Raw genomic sequence first — 13434 nt, forward strand, 5'->3', positions numbered from 1 at the left:
GGGTAAAGTCGTTTCTCCTGAATTCCCTATTGATTTATTAGTGACTATCTTATATTTACGGCCCCTAGTTCTGGTCTCCCCCACAAGTTGAAACACCTTCTCTACATTTACCCTTTTATAAAATTATATTCAAACCCCTTTATAATTTTTAAAGACCTCTATCAGGTCACCTCTCAGCCTTCTCTTTTCTGGAGAAAAGAGCCCCAGCCTGTTCAATCGTTCCTGATAAGTACATCCTCTCCGTTCTAGTATCATCCTTTTGAATCTTTTTTGCATCTTCTCCAGTGCCTCTATAGGCTTTTTTAATAATACGGAGACCAGAACTGTGCACAGTATGCCACCTAGGGAACCAAACCAAGTTCTTTGAGGGAATTCATAAGAGATTGTCTTTTGAAATACATGCAAATCTGCCAGTTTCCCAAAGGGCAAGGACACATCTAATTGATGAGAGTTCATTGTAAAATTACTCAGAACAGAAAATGCACATGTATCGTATTATCAAGCTTTATTTCACATTTGGTACCAGGAATGGGGTAAAATCCTTCATAATTCCTTATTCTCAAAATCCTTTAAAGGACCCATTGATGTACATTTGAGGTAAATTTAAACCAACAAAATTTGAAATGCAAGAAGTTAAAAATGATTGAAATGACCAGACATCTTTTTATAAAACATCTTCATTTTCTTGGATAAAAAGGGGACTCGGAGAGTGTTTTGCCATCCTTGGTTTCAATCGTCTTGACGATAAGGGATTTGGTTACTCCGCTTGTTTCCATCCCGCCACGGATTGAGCTCTCGAAATGCCTCACCGGAACTCCGTAATCTGTTGAGCATGTACAAATTTTAAACATGAGGAAAGAGAATGAGCAACGATTGCATTGGAAAGCACAACTTTCTTAATCTACCAATTTATTATACTGAACACTAAGCAGTACCTGTGACGAACATTAAACATGGATGCAGTGCAGACATCTACAACTGTAAGAGGGGGGGGGGGAATTGTTGCATTCCTTTGTGTGGTCCATGCAGTGTTACTGAATTTCAGTCAAGGGTCACAATCCCAATCAATGTCTTACTTGAGGTTCCACACCAAGGGATACTGCAACAGGAGTAAATGAAGGGGACTGGGTCTCTGGTCCTGATCACCCAAACAGGGTGCTGTGGGCAGTTGCCAAGTGAAGGCCAGCACTTTCTCAAATCAATAGAAAGGGAGGGAAAAAAATCAAATGATGGGACTAATTGTTCCATTTGGTAATAGGGCTGTTTCATTCATTGTATGGGACATGAATCAGTCATTCATTCATGAAAGAAAGACTTCTGAAATAATACTGAGCGGCCTACGGGTGGCGCTGTCCAGGGAGAGTATAAATACTCGGGCACGGGCCCAGTTTGTGCAGGACATTCTTAACAGGAACTAGTGAAGGACACAACTAGACCTCTATGTTGTAAAACAGTTGATTAAAGCTTTGTTTAATGCTTAGACAAGTGCCTAGTAGTTTTCTTACGTCAGTATGGAAGCTGAGACAGCCCTTCCTCCTGGTTCACCACATCACACTGACTGCAATGGAACTGAATCTCAGGCGCTGCGTATAACGGGCGACCGATCCGATACTGCCCGCTTTGCACCACAGCACGAGCTGAATATATAGGCCTTAATCTCAGAGTGCTTGGGACTCACTGCCACACCAGGCAGGTAAAATGTATCTTGTTCTGCACGAAATGATTAGATTCTGTAACTGAAAAAATTCTGAGCAGTTTTCTTACTTTTGACTGATTGGTGATGATAGGTCACATTCACTGGCGTTGACAATCTGAAATGAGACAAGAGCAACTGTTATTGGAAAGAACACGCACAGGAACAGTTACGGATGAATAAAGGTACAATGACGCTCACACCCTTCCATTACCCTATGCAACTTTGAATAATCTTAATCTCTTAGGCCAGGAATTTCCTTGGAGCTGCTCCTGCTGTAACTTCACCAGAGGTGTAGTGTAAACAGCATAAAGGGGGTTTCCAATGCACTCCCTGGACAACATTCAGGCTTGGGCTGATGAGCAGCAAGTAACATTCACGCCACAGAAGTGCCAGGCAATGACTATCTCCAACAAGCGAGAATCTTTCCACCTCCCTGACATTCAACGGCATCACCATCGCCAAATCCACCACCATCAACATCCTGGGAGTCACCACTGACCAGAAACTTAACTGGACCAATCACAAATACTGTGGTAACAAGAGCAGGTCGGAGGCTAGGTGTTCTGCGGTGAGTGTCGCACCTCCTGACTCCCCAAAGCCTTTCCACCATCTACAAGGCACAAGTAAGGAGTGTGATGGAATACTCTCCACTTGCCTGGATGAGTGTAGCTCCAACAACACTCAAGAAGCTCGACACCATCCAGGACAAAGCAGCCCGCTTGATTGGCACCTCATCCACCACCTTAAACATTCACTCCCTGCAGTATTTTGTTTATCCACTGATGATTTTTCTCCCAGGTTTGCTTGCAGCAGTGTCCTGGAGATGAATCTTCATTTCCTGGAGACTCCAGGGCAATGCTGGAGAGTTGGCAACCCTCGTTGTGCCAGATGTTTGCTGAGGAATTCTGAGTTGCACCCACTAATAATCTGTAAAACTGAATCCTCATTAATTTTGCGGGTCAGCCCGTCAGTACTCGCTCGTGCGCCTCGGCATGTATATCGACATTAAAAGCGTTATACAAATGCAAGTTGTTGTGTTCGTAGTAGCTGCTTCAAGTAACACCCAAAGCGCACTCAAGGGCAGCAGAGATCATTTAGAATTTGTATCACACCCAAAGCTGCTGGTGCGGCAGATTTTATGCTGCAGGTTGAATTCCACAGCACTTAACCAGCTGACAGACAAGTAGGCCTCCCAACCTCGCAAAAACACGTGCCACCACTTTGATCCAAAAACAGTGTCCAATTTATATTTTTTTAAAGACGTATCACACTGCAGCAGTTAAACATACACTGGCCCCCCCTCATTAACATACGCGAGCTGTGAAACACCACGGTTACGCCAAGATCACACCCATCAGCGCTCTTGTGGGCTCAGCAGGAGCACCTTGAATTTACATGGGGCTGGCAAGCACCCATGCCATGACGAACGTATCGCCAATGCCCACTTGCTCCATCCAGCCTGACGATCTGGCATCTGCTGACCATGGGAGGGGGTGGTGAGGTTGTCCAGCCCCCTCCCACCACCCCCAACACCAAGACATCAGCCATGTCCTGGGGACGGATCCAAAAAACAACTTGCCTTTGTTTCGTGCTCCATGCCCTTCCCTCCTGACTGAACTCCCCGGTAGGGCCCACCTACAACCACTCGGAGGCCAGTACATCTCATCTCACTCAGCATAGTGGTCTCCAGTCCAAAGCTGGGTCCTGACTGAGCCGGAGGAGTGGGAACTCTCAGCATAGGGAGTCCCTAACCCTGGTTCCGCCCTCCGGAGCTTTCCCCCTTGGTGTCATTTGCCTTGTACGCAGTGGGCGGAGGTTCTGTCCCCAACAAGGCTGCCCAGAAAGTCCCGGAAAAGGCAGCGACCCAATGCAACTGGATCCCTGCAGTCTTCTGGTGGGTTCCGATGGAGTTACATCGGGAGTCCGACAGAACTCACAAATTTCCAGGGCCACATTGTGCAACACTCACAAAGGACACTCTCAACTAAAACACTTTTTGTGCATCTCTGAATGCAGCCTTCTAGAAAGAGCCTAATTTATTGAACTAAACCAGATCAAGAGGTACCCAAAATGTGCTAACCTGCTCTCCTCTCCTTCAAGCAGTTTTTTGTAAGTGGCAATTTCAATGTCCAGGGCCAGCTTTGTGTTCATCAAGTCCTGGTACTCTCGCACCTGACGGATCGTTTCCTGGTTAGCCTTATCCAAGGCTTTCTGTAGATCGGCAATGCGGTTCCTAGCTTCCAGAAGGGCCATCTCCCCACGCTCCTCTGCCTCTGTGATCGCTGCCTCCAGCTGCTCTTTCTGGAATATATGGAAAACAGTCAGTGTCAAGTGAGCCAATGCCCCCAACTTAGGATTTGGTAAGGTATAAACCATTTCCTCTGGTGGGGGAATCCAGCACAAGGGGGCATAACCTTAAAATTAGAGCCAGGCCGTTCATGGACGATGTCAGGAAGCACCACTTCACACAAAGGGCAGTGGAAATCTGGAACACTCTCCCCCAAAAAGCTGTTGAGGCTGGGGGTCAATTGAAAATGTCAAAACGGAGATTGATAGATTTTTGAGGCAAGGGTATTAAGGGTTACGGAACCAAGGCAGGTAGATGGAGTTAAGATACAGATCAGCCATAATCTAATTGAATGGCAGAACAGGTTTGAGGGGCTGAGTGGCCTCCTCCTGTTCCTATGCAACAGGCTCGAGGAGCTGAGTGGCCTCCTCCTGTAGCCCAGGTTAGCTTACCCGGTGAGTTCCCCTTTTTCCTTGTAAATACATTTCTTCACATTATTAAAAATATGGAAATTAACACCAACTACCTTTGGTGATTTTAAATTCACAAAATTGTTTTGATAGAGTTCAAACTGCCATATTCACTAACATTAAACACAAAAGGGGTCACAATCTCCTCTGTATAATGGTAGAAATGTCTCAACTTGGCTCCTCCCCGGCCAATTTGCTCTATAGGTGCACCTGGTAGCGTGGAACAGAGCCATACAGACCAGGATGGTTCCAAGTTCAGTCCGTGATCTGTGCCGAGTCAGCTGCCCTACAATTGGCCTCAGCACCACTAGATCAGTCATAGAGTCATAGAGTTTTACAGCACAGAAAGAGGCCCTTCGGCCCATCGTGTCTGCGCCGCCCATCCATCCCTGTCCAGTCTAATCCCATTTTCCAGCATTTGGTCCATAGCCTTGTATGCAATGGCATTTCAAGTGCCCATCCAAATGCTTCTTGAATGTTGTGAGGGTTCCTGCCTCTACCACCCTTTTAGGCATTGAGTTCCACATTCCATCCACCCTCTGGGTGAAAAAGTTACTCCTCAAATCCCCTCTAAATCTCCTGCCCCTTACCCTGAATCTATGCCCCCTTGTTATTGACCCCCCTACTAAGGGGAAAAGTTCCTCTTTGTCTACCCTATCTATGCCCCTCATCATTTTGTACACCTCAATCAGGTCCCCCCTCAGCCTTCTTTGCTCCAAGGAAAACAACCCCAGCCTGTTTAGTCTTTCTTCATAGCTGAGGCGCTCCATCCCAGGTAACATCCTGGTGAATCTTCTCTGCACCCTCTCCAAAGCAATCACATCCTTCCTATAGTGAGGTGACCAGAACTGCACACAGTACTCCAGCTGTGGCCTCACCAGCGTTTTGTACAGCTCCATCATAACCTCCCTGCTCTTATATTCTATGCCTCGGCTAATGAAGGCAAGTATCCCATATGCCTTTTTAACCACCTTATCTACCTGTTCCGCTGCCTTCAGGGATCTATGTACATGTACACCAAGGTCCCTCTGACCCTCTGTACTTCCTAGGGTCCTACCACTCATTGTGTATTCCCTTGCCTTATTTGTCCGTCCAAAATGCATCACCTCGCACTTTTCAGGGTTAAATTCCATTTGCCACTTTTCCGCCCATCTGACCAACCCATTTATATCGTCCTGTAGCCTGAGGCTTTCCTCCTCGCAATTTACCACCCCACCAATTTTCGTGTCATCTGCGAACTTACTGATCATACCTTTTACATTCTCATCCAAATCATCTATGTAGATCACAAACAACAAGGGACCCAGCACCGATCCCTGAGGTACCCCACTGGACACAGGCTTCCAGTCACAAAAGCAACCTTCAACCATCACCCTCTGCCTCCTGCCACTCAGCCAGTTTAGGATCCAACGCGCCAAGGCACCCTGGATCCCATGGGCTCTTACCTTCTTGACCAGTCTCCTATGCGGGACTTTGTCAAAAGCTTTACTGAAGTCCATGTAAACCACATCCACAGCATTTCCCTCATCCACCCCCCTAGTCACCCCCTCGAAAAATTCAATCAGATTTGTCAGACATGATTTACCCTTGACAAAGCCATGCTGACTATCCCCGATTAATCCTTGCCTCTCCAAGTGGAGACTAATTTTGTCCCTCAGAATTTTTTCCAATAATTTCCCTACCACAGATGTTAGGCTCACTGGCCTGTAATTCCCTGGTTTATCCCGGCTACCCTTCTTGTATAATGGTACTACATTAGCTGTTCTCCAGTCCTCTGGTACATCCCCTGTGGCCAGAGAGGTTCTGAAAATTTGTGTCAGAGCCCCTGCAATCTCCTCCTTTGCCTCCCACAGCAGCCTGGGATACATCTCGTCCGGGCCTGGGGATTTATCCACTTTTTGGCCTGCTAAAACCGCTAGCACCTCCTCCCTCTCGATGCTAATATGTTCAAGTATGTCACAGTCCCCTTGCCAGACCAGAGGAGGGACAATCAGCCAGGGCTCCCATTCACAGAATCACAGCAACCCCACAGTGCAGATAGAGGCCATTTCGGCCCATCAAGCCTGCACCGACACATATCCCACCCTATCCCCGTAACCCCACGTATTTAATCCCCCTAACACTAAGGGTCAATTTATCATGGCCAATCAACCTAACCTGCACATCTTTGGACTGTGGGAGGAAACCGGAGCACCCGGAGTAAACCCACGCAAACACGGGGAGAATGTGCAAACTCCACACAGTCGCCTGAGGCCAGATTCGAACCCGGGTCCCTGGCGCTGTGAGGCAACAGTGCTAACCACTATGCCACCGTGCTGCCCTGATCTGTTGTTCAGTGACTCTTGCTGGAAAGACCATAGGGCTGATTTTAATGTTCAGTGATAACAGAAAACGGGCAGTAACAAATCAGCTGCGCCCGGGTGGCCCTGGAGATGGAGCACGCGGTGTCCGCCGGCACGCTTGAGTACTTCCACGACCAGTGGGCGCCGCGGGGACTGGAGTGCATAATCGATTTGGACAACCACATTTTAATTTGATTTGTTAAGGTTTATTTAAAGTTTTATTAGTTACAGCTTATTTGTTTATTTTGCTTGGTCCAATCAAAAGAGGAACAAATCAGCTGCCTGTTATACCCCCTGCCTGATTATCCTGTCCATTAACTTCAATCAAGATGATTATCTCAAATTGTCCATTAACACTTGTAAGAACACATGAAACTTGGCCACTTGAGTGAGGTACTGGAGGGCAGTTGGCACCTGTGGAACCAAAGAGTCAACACCTCTAGGAGAAGAGGGTTGAAAATAGAGGGGGCATTGACAACAACAAAAAAAGCAATGACTAAGAATGCCATTGCTCTGTAAAGTGATCTTACTTGTTGCTTCAAAGCCTGGATTTCAGAATTTAGTCTTGCAGCTTGTCTTGTCTGTTCTGAAATGTCAGTCTTCATGATACGGAGATCATCTGTATATTTTCCAGAATTTTTCTTCATACCGTCAAACTAAAATGGAGAATCATTATTGATGTAAAATTCATAATCATTCTTTAAGGGAGCCCAAACCATCCCTTCTATAGAGGTGGCCGATGTACTAACGGTTCTGACAAAGGGCCTGCACCCCAAACGTGAACATATTGCACTCATTTCAGATAGTGATGGACCAAAACATAAATAAGATAGTCACTAAGAAATACAATAGGGGATTCAGAAAAAACTTCTTTACCCAGAGAGTGGTTAGAATGTGGAACTCGCTACCACAGGGAGTGGTTGAGGCGAATAGCAGAGGCATTTAAGGGGAAGCGAGAGACGTACATGAGGGTGAAAGGAATAGAAGGTTATGCTGATAGGGCGAGATAGAGGGGTGAGAGGAGGCTCGTGTGGAGCATGGACCAGTTGGGCCGGTTTCTGTGCTGTAAATTCTATCTAATGAATTAGAGTAGAAGATGCTGATGAGTCTCGGTTTCAACACAATGAGAATACAGGGAGGAGAAAGAGGAGAGAGAGAGTGTGTACAGGCTGGAGTGGCTAAACGTCATCATTTTACAAAATATCATTCTCATGTGAAAGTACAGGACAGTGGGTTATCATCTTGTGACATGCAATATGTAAATTCAGTCTTTTTGACTTAAGACAAATAGCTTCACAACATTTTTGAAGACTTTGAAATGGAAAGGGGTTTATAAAGCAAAATGTGATTCACCTAGCAGTAGAACATCAGTGCTACACCACATTTATTTTCTGGAAAAACAAAGTAAAGGCAGTGGGGGTCATTTTGACTTTGGGTGATGGAAATGAAAATGGGGAGAGGTGTATACAAAATCAAATCAAATCAACTTTTATTGTCATTGTTAGTGCACAAGTGCAGTACAACGAAATGTAGGCTTGCAGCTCCCGAGAGTGTACATTTAGATTAAGACATTTAAACATTCAACATACATTTGGCTTGTAATACATTAACATAAACATAACCATAATAAAGTGCATTGGCAGATGTGCAGGCTTTAGAGTTTATTTGTGGAGTTCAGTAGGATGACAGCCCTGGGAAAGAAGCTGTTCCTAAATCTGGTCGTACGGGTGTGAATGCATCTGTAGCGTCTCCCAGATGGCAGGAGGGCGAACAGACTGTGGCTGGGGTGGGTAGGGTCTTTGATGATGGACCGTGACCTCCGTAAACAGCGTTTCTGGTATATGTGCTCTATGGTCGGTAGCCGGGTGCCGGTAATGCATTGGGCAGTTTTGACTACCCGCTGCAGGGCTTTCCGGTCATAGTAGCTACAGCTGCCATACCATACTGTGATACAGTTCGTCAGGATGCTCTCTATTGTGCAGCGGTAGAAGTTAGAGAGGATCAGGGGTGACAGGTTACATCCCTTCAGCCTCCTTAGGAAATATAGGCGCTGCTGGGCCTTCTTCACCAGAGAGGAGGTATTGAGGGACCAGGAGAGGTCTTCCGTGATGTGGACTCCGAGGAACTTAAAGCTGTCCACCCTTTCCACCACAGCCCCATTGATGTGGATGGGGGTGTGACTTCCGCCTTTAGACTTTCTGAAGTCCACAATGATTTCTTTGGTTTTCTTGATGTTAAGGGCCAGGTTGTTATCGGCGCACCACTTCACAAGATGCTGGACCTCCTCCCTGTAGGCTGACTCATCGTTGTTGGTGATCTGGCCTACTACCGTGGTATCATCCGCAAACTTGATGGTGTTGGAACCATGAACAGCCACACAGTCGTGGGTGAAGAGGGAGTAGAGGAGGGGGCTCAGCACACATCCTTGTGGGGCCCCCGTGTTCAGGGTCGGGGGGGGGGTGGAGGTGTGGTTACCTAATTTGACAGACTGGGGTCTGTTTGTTAGGAAGTCCAGGGTCCAGTTGCAGAGGGAAGTGTTCAGGCCAAGAGTTTGGAGTTTGGTGGCCAGCTTGTTGGGGACGATAGTGTTGAATGCTGAGCTGTAGTCTATGAACAGCATTCTGATGTAGGTCTCTTTACCATCTAAGTGATTCAGTGCAGAGTGTAGAGCAGTTGTGATTGCATCCTCCGTTGATTTGTTTGCACGATAGGCAAACTGGTGTTGGTCAAGAGAGGCGGGAACACTGGCTTTGATGTGAGCCAGGACAAGTCTCTCGAAACACTTCATTATGATGGGTGTGAGTGCGACAGGTCGATAGTCGTTCAGGCACGTCACAGCCGTTTGTTTTGGCACAGGAATAATGGTAGCGGTCTTGAAGCACGTAGGGACTACTGCCTGGGCCAATGACAGATTGAAGATGGCGGTGAAGACATCAGCCAGCTGATCAGCACATTCCTTGAGTACCCGTCCAGGGATGCTATCCGGTCCAGCAGCCTTTCGTGTGTTCACTCCGCGTAGAACACCCCTTACGTCGGAGGTCGACAGAGAGACCGGGCGGTTGATCAGATATTGCCCGTTCTACACTATCGCCAGAGGTCAGAATTACCCACAATGGTCCTGAAATTCCATGGGGGTTCCCTGGTCTCTTGCCGTAATCCCCAGGGAAATCGTACAGATCCGAGTTATGTCGAGGCCAATGTTCCCACTAAGCTGTGTACATGCAGCCACCTGCAAGTCCCGCGCAGGTGCAGAAATTGAAAGGGACTGCGCATTAAAAGCAACAGGCCGCACAGAACAAAGCGCAGCTGACAGGGAACATTGGTCGGGGCTCAGCTATTTCCCTGGGAGTTGGAGCAGTCTCCTACCAGCGTGTCAATGGAAACTGGACAACCCCTACAGAATTTCAGGGCCACTAGTTACATTTACGTGGTGCATTATGTTGAAACGGATAAGCACTTCAAAACTACGATGCAGGCCAAATAATACCTTCTACTGTCAATGGCGCGGGATATAAACTGGTTTCCCAGGAGGTCAAATTTCTCCCGTCTATAATTTTAGCACAAAGGTTAACGTGAGCGCTGAATCTGCCCTGTTGACTAAAATTACTGCGAGGAGAAGATCCCCCCACCCCGCCCACAGGAAAGTTTTGATCTTGGGGGTTTTGATAGAGTAAATAAGGAGACACTGTTGCTACTGGCAGGAAGGTTGGTAGCCAGAGGACACGGATTTAAAACAATTGGCAAAAGAACCAGGGGGGAGATGGAGAATTTTCACAGCTGGTTATGATCTGGAATGCACTGCCTGAAAGGGTAGTGGAAGCAGAAACTTTCAAAAGGCAAATAGATACATACTTGAAAAGGAAAAATTTGCAGGGCTATGGGGAAAGAGCAGGGGAGTGGGACTAATTGGATCACTCTTTCAAAGAGCCGGCACAGGCACGATGGGCTGAATGGTCTCCTTCTGTGCTGTAAAATTCTACGATAGGCGAGATTTAATTGTGAAGTTATTGGCCCTGAATTTGCGGTCGGTACGACGGCGTACTCGGAGTATGCAGTCATACCGCCTTTGAAATTGACCGCAAGTTTGGGTTTCCCGCATGTGCTAAATCCTGAACTTGCGATCTGTCAAGTTCTGACTGCACATCGGCTTTGCTGCAGGTTTTACCTCCTCGTTCAAATCAACATGCTGGCAAAAAGTTGGGCTAATTGCCCACCTACTGCACATTAATTACCCCGAAAATTTTTATGTCTGGTGCAAACAGGCGCAGGAGCCTGTTGCGCAGTGTAAGCAGGGGGGGTGGCGCTGAGAAAATTGGATTCATTTATGCTACAGCCTCTAACAGAGTCACCGGTTCGTGTTCGAGCAGATACAAACTTTTACTTGTTCGAGTTTGAAAACAGGGCCTTTTTGTGTCACCGTCTTTGCTGCCCAAAAGCCTTTTGTAGTTTCGGTTTAATTCCCAACTTCTATTTAGATAGGATTTAATTCACTTATGATTTCCTCATGTTATCAAACATTTAAACTCTCGATTTTAGATTATTTAAATTAATCAAAAGTTAATTAGTCTAATAGAGGAGAAACAAATTCAGTAGAACTATAAGACTGTAATTATAGGTTTGTGTATTATAATCTTGGTTTGTGTATTGCAATGATTGTAAATTTATTAATAAAATAGCATTTCTGGCTGCTAAATGCTTTAAAACGAGTTGTGGGAAAAATCAGCAATCTCCTCTGTTTCCCGAATGGTTAAGAGTCAGGAAGTGAAAGGAGCACCGCCCCACGTGATCCCAAGTTCACATACGCACAGTGGTGCGCCCCTAGGATCTGTGGGCCACTACGCTACGCACAACTCTGCAGCGTTTGAAAATAACTTTTCGAAGTGGGGGGGTTTGCACGGGGCAAGTGTGGATTTCGTTCAGATGTCAAGGCCATTGGGTTGAAATTGTACTGCATGATATTAGCAAAAAGCACAAATGTATGTGCAGGAGACTCCTCCCCACGCTATTGGTCAAGATCTTTACCTTTGGAGTTCAATATTTGTGTTTGTGCAAGGTGCTAAGGTTCGTTTTTTTCTTTTTCTTCGATAACCACAGCATCCTAGCAGGCCGTTCACACTCGGTGCCAGTGCTGGTGCCTGCTCTCCAACTGGAGATACTTACTTTTTGACAGTAAGCCAAGCCTTACCTTGTCTTCATATGAAATGTAGGTTTCTTGGCGAATTTTGTTCACCATTCCTTCATATTGAGCCCGGACATCACCGATGATGCTGGAAAGGTCCAGGTTGCGGCTGGTGTCAACTTCCACAGTAACAGCAGTGCTCTTGATCTGGGCTTGCAGATCACGGATTTCCTGGGTGGCAAGAAAAGCAGATGCACTTCAGTTTAACATGCCTGCATCCCACTCACCAGTTAGAGCTCTTGTTTAAAATAGAAACAAAAAAAGTAGATCGTATTTGTATTGTACACCACGCGAGAGCTGTGTCAACAGGAATAACTGGAAAACATTGTTATAAAGGTCATTTCAGCTGTGTTAGCATAGTACAGAAGGTATTTGATGCTGGGATATATTCTACTTGATCACAGGTTCACATGGAAACAATTCATACCCAGTGGGTATCTTACAAAAGTGCAACTTAACTGAGGTGTCCAGAGATTAATGTCACGTGCAATAGCAGGTTAAACAAAGCATCCGAGGAGTATGGACAGTCTCAATCCAGTTCCTAGTGGGCAAGGCCATCAATAATGGTCTTGGCATTTAAGCTATCCTGAAATAAAAGGATTAGTAATGCTCACTAAAAGAACTTGACTTGAATGTGAACCTGCAAGTTCTCTGTTCTCAAGTCCCTACATTTCCTCTCAGTATGGGTTGAGGTAACACCATCAGTTAACGATGAGTTTTCAGATCAGCCATCATCTAATTGAATGGGGGAACAGGCTCGAGGGGCTGTATGGCCTCCTACGTTCCTAACATTCTGTTGATGGATTTGTATTCTAAATTGAGTTGTGCTGATTCTTTTGATAAAAGAGTCACTAATTTTGCCCTAATGAGCACTCAGCGGCCACAAGGTCAGTGTGGTGAAAATGGAGAAGTGCTACAATACAGGGTGTTCTCCTGTAGTTGGGTCTGAAACACATTGCTGGAGAAGAGTAAAGAGCTTTACCCTACATCTAAATATGCTGTACCTGACCTGGGAGGGCTTGATGCTCAAAATGGAAAGTCTTCCATTCCCCAGCATTAACGGCCTTCCCTGGAATCAACCTCTGCTAGCTCGTGGTCAACTCCCCACTCCTCCGCAGCCCTCTGTTTCCACTGGAGAACCTCCAGTAGTGTGCCCACTGACTCTGCCCCTCAAATAGCTCCTCGACTCCCTTGCCCTCCACAACTAGCTCCAAACCTGGACATTGGTTCGTCGATGCTCCCAGCTGACTCCACTTTGTCTACAAGTCAACCTCATCCCACCACAGGACTTTGGACTCTCTTATATTGTCTTCTTCCTGTCCTCTGTTTACAGTGAGGAAATGTCTCTCCTAATCCCTGCCATGCCTATGTAACCTGGATTCTCTGTATCCATTCACGTGCATATTTTGGCTGCTGCTCCAGACCCGAGCCCATTACTTCTATCTTCCTTGTTTTCCCCT

General features: G+C 46.4%; 1 protein-coding gene across 1 annotated transcript in view; it reads right to left on the bottom strand.

Annotated features, from left to right (window-relative positions):
• Nucleotides 1–488: 488 nt before the first annotated feature.
• LOC147097022 (keratin, type II cytoskeletal 8-like) overlaps nt 489–13434 on the bottom strand; it is a 33680-nt gene continuing 20734 nt past the window's right edge. The window contains exons 5-9 of the mRNA XM_085972754.1: nt 11981–12145; nt 7326–7451; nt 3777–3997; nt 1765–1811; nt 489–823 (exon numbers count right to left, since the gene is read on the bottom strand). Of these exons, the coding sequence (XP_085828880.1) occupies nt 678–823; nt 1765–1811; nt 3777–3997; nt 7326–7451; nt 11981–12145 (705 nt within the window). The 3' untranslated portion in view covers nt 489–677. The remainder of the gene's footprint in view (nt 824–1764; nt 1812–3776; nt 3998–7325; nt 7452–11980; nt 12146–13434) is intronic.

The sequence above is a fragment of the Somniosus microcephalus genome, chromosome 33 (assembly GCF_052327205.1).
Source record: "Somniosus microcephalus isolate GS21.2 chromosome 33, FLI_Smic_1.0, whole genome shotgun sequence".
Taxonomy (NCBI): domain Eukaryota; kingdom Metazoa; phylum Chordata; class Chondrichthyes; order Squaliformes; family Somniosidae; genus Somniosus; species Somniosus microcephalus.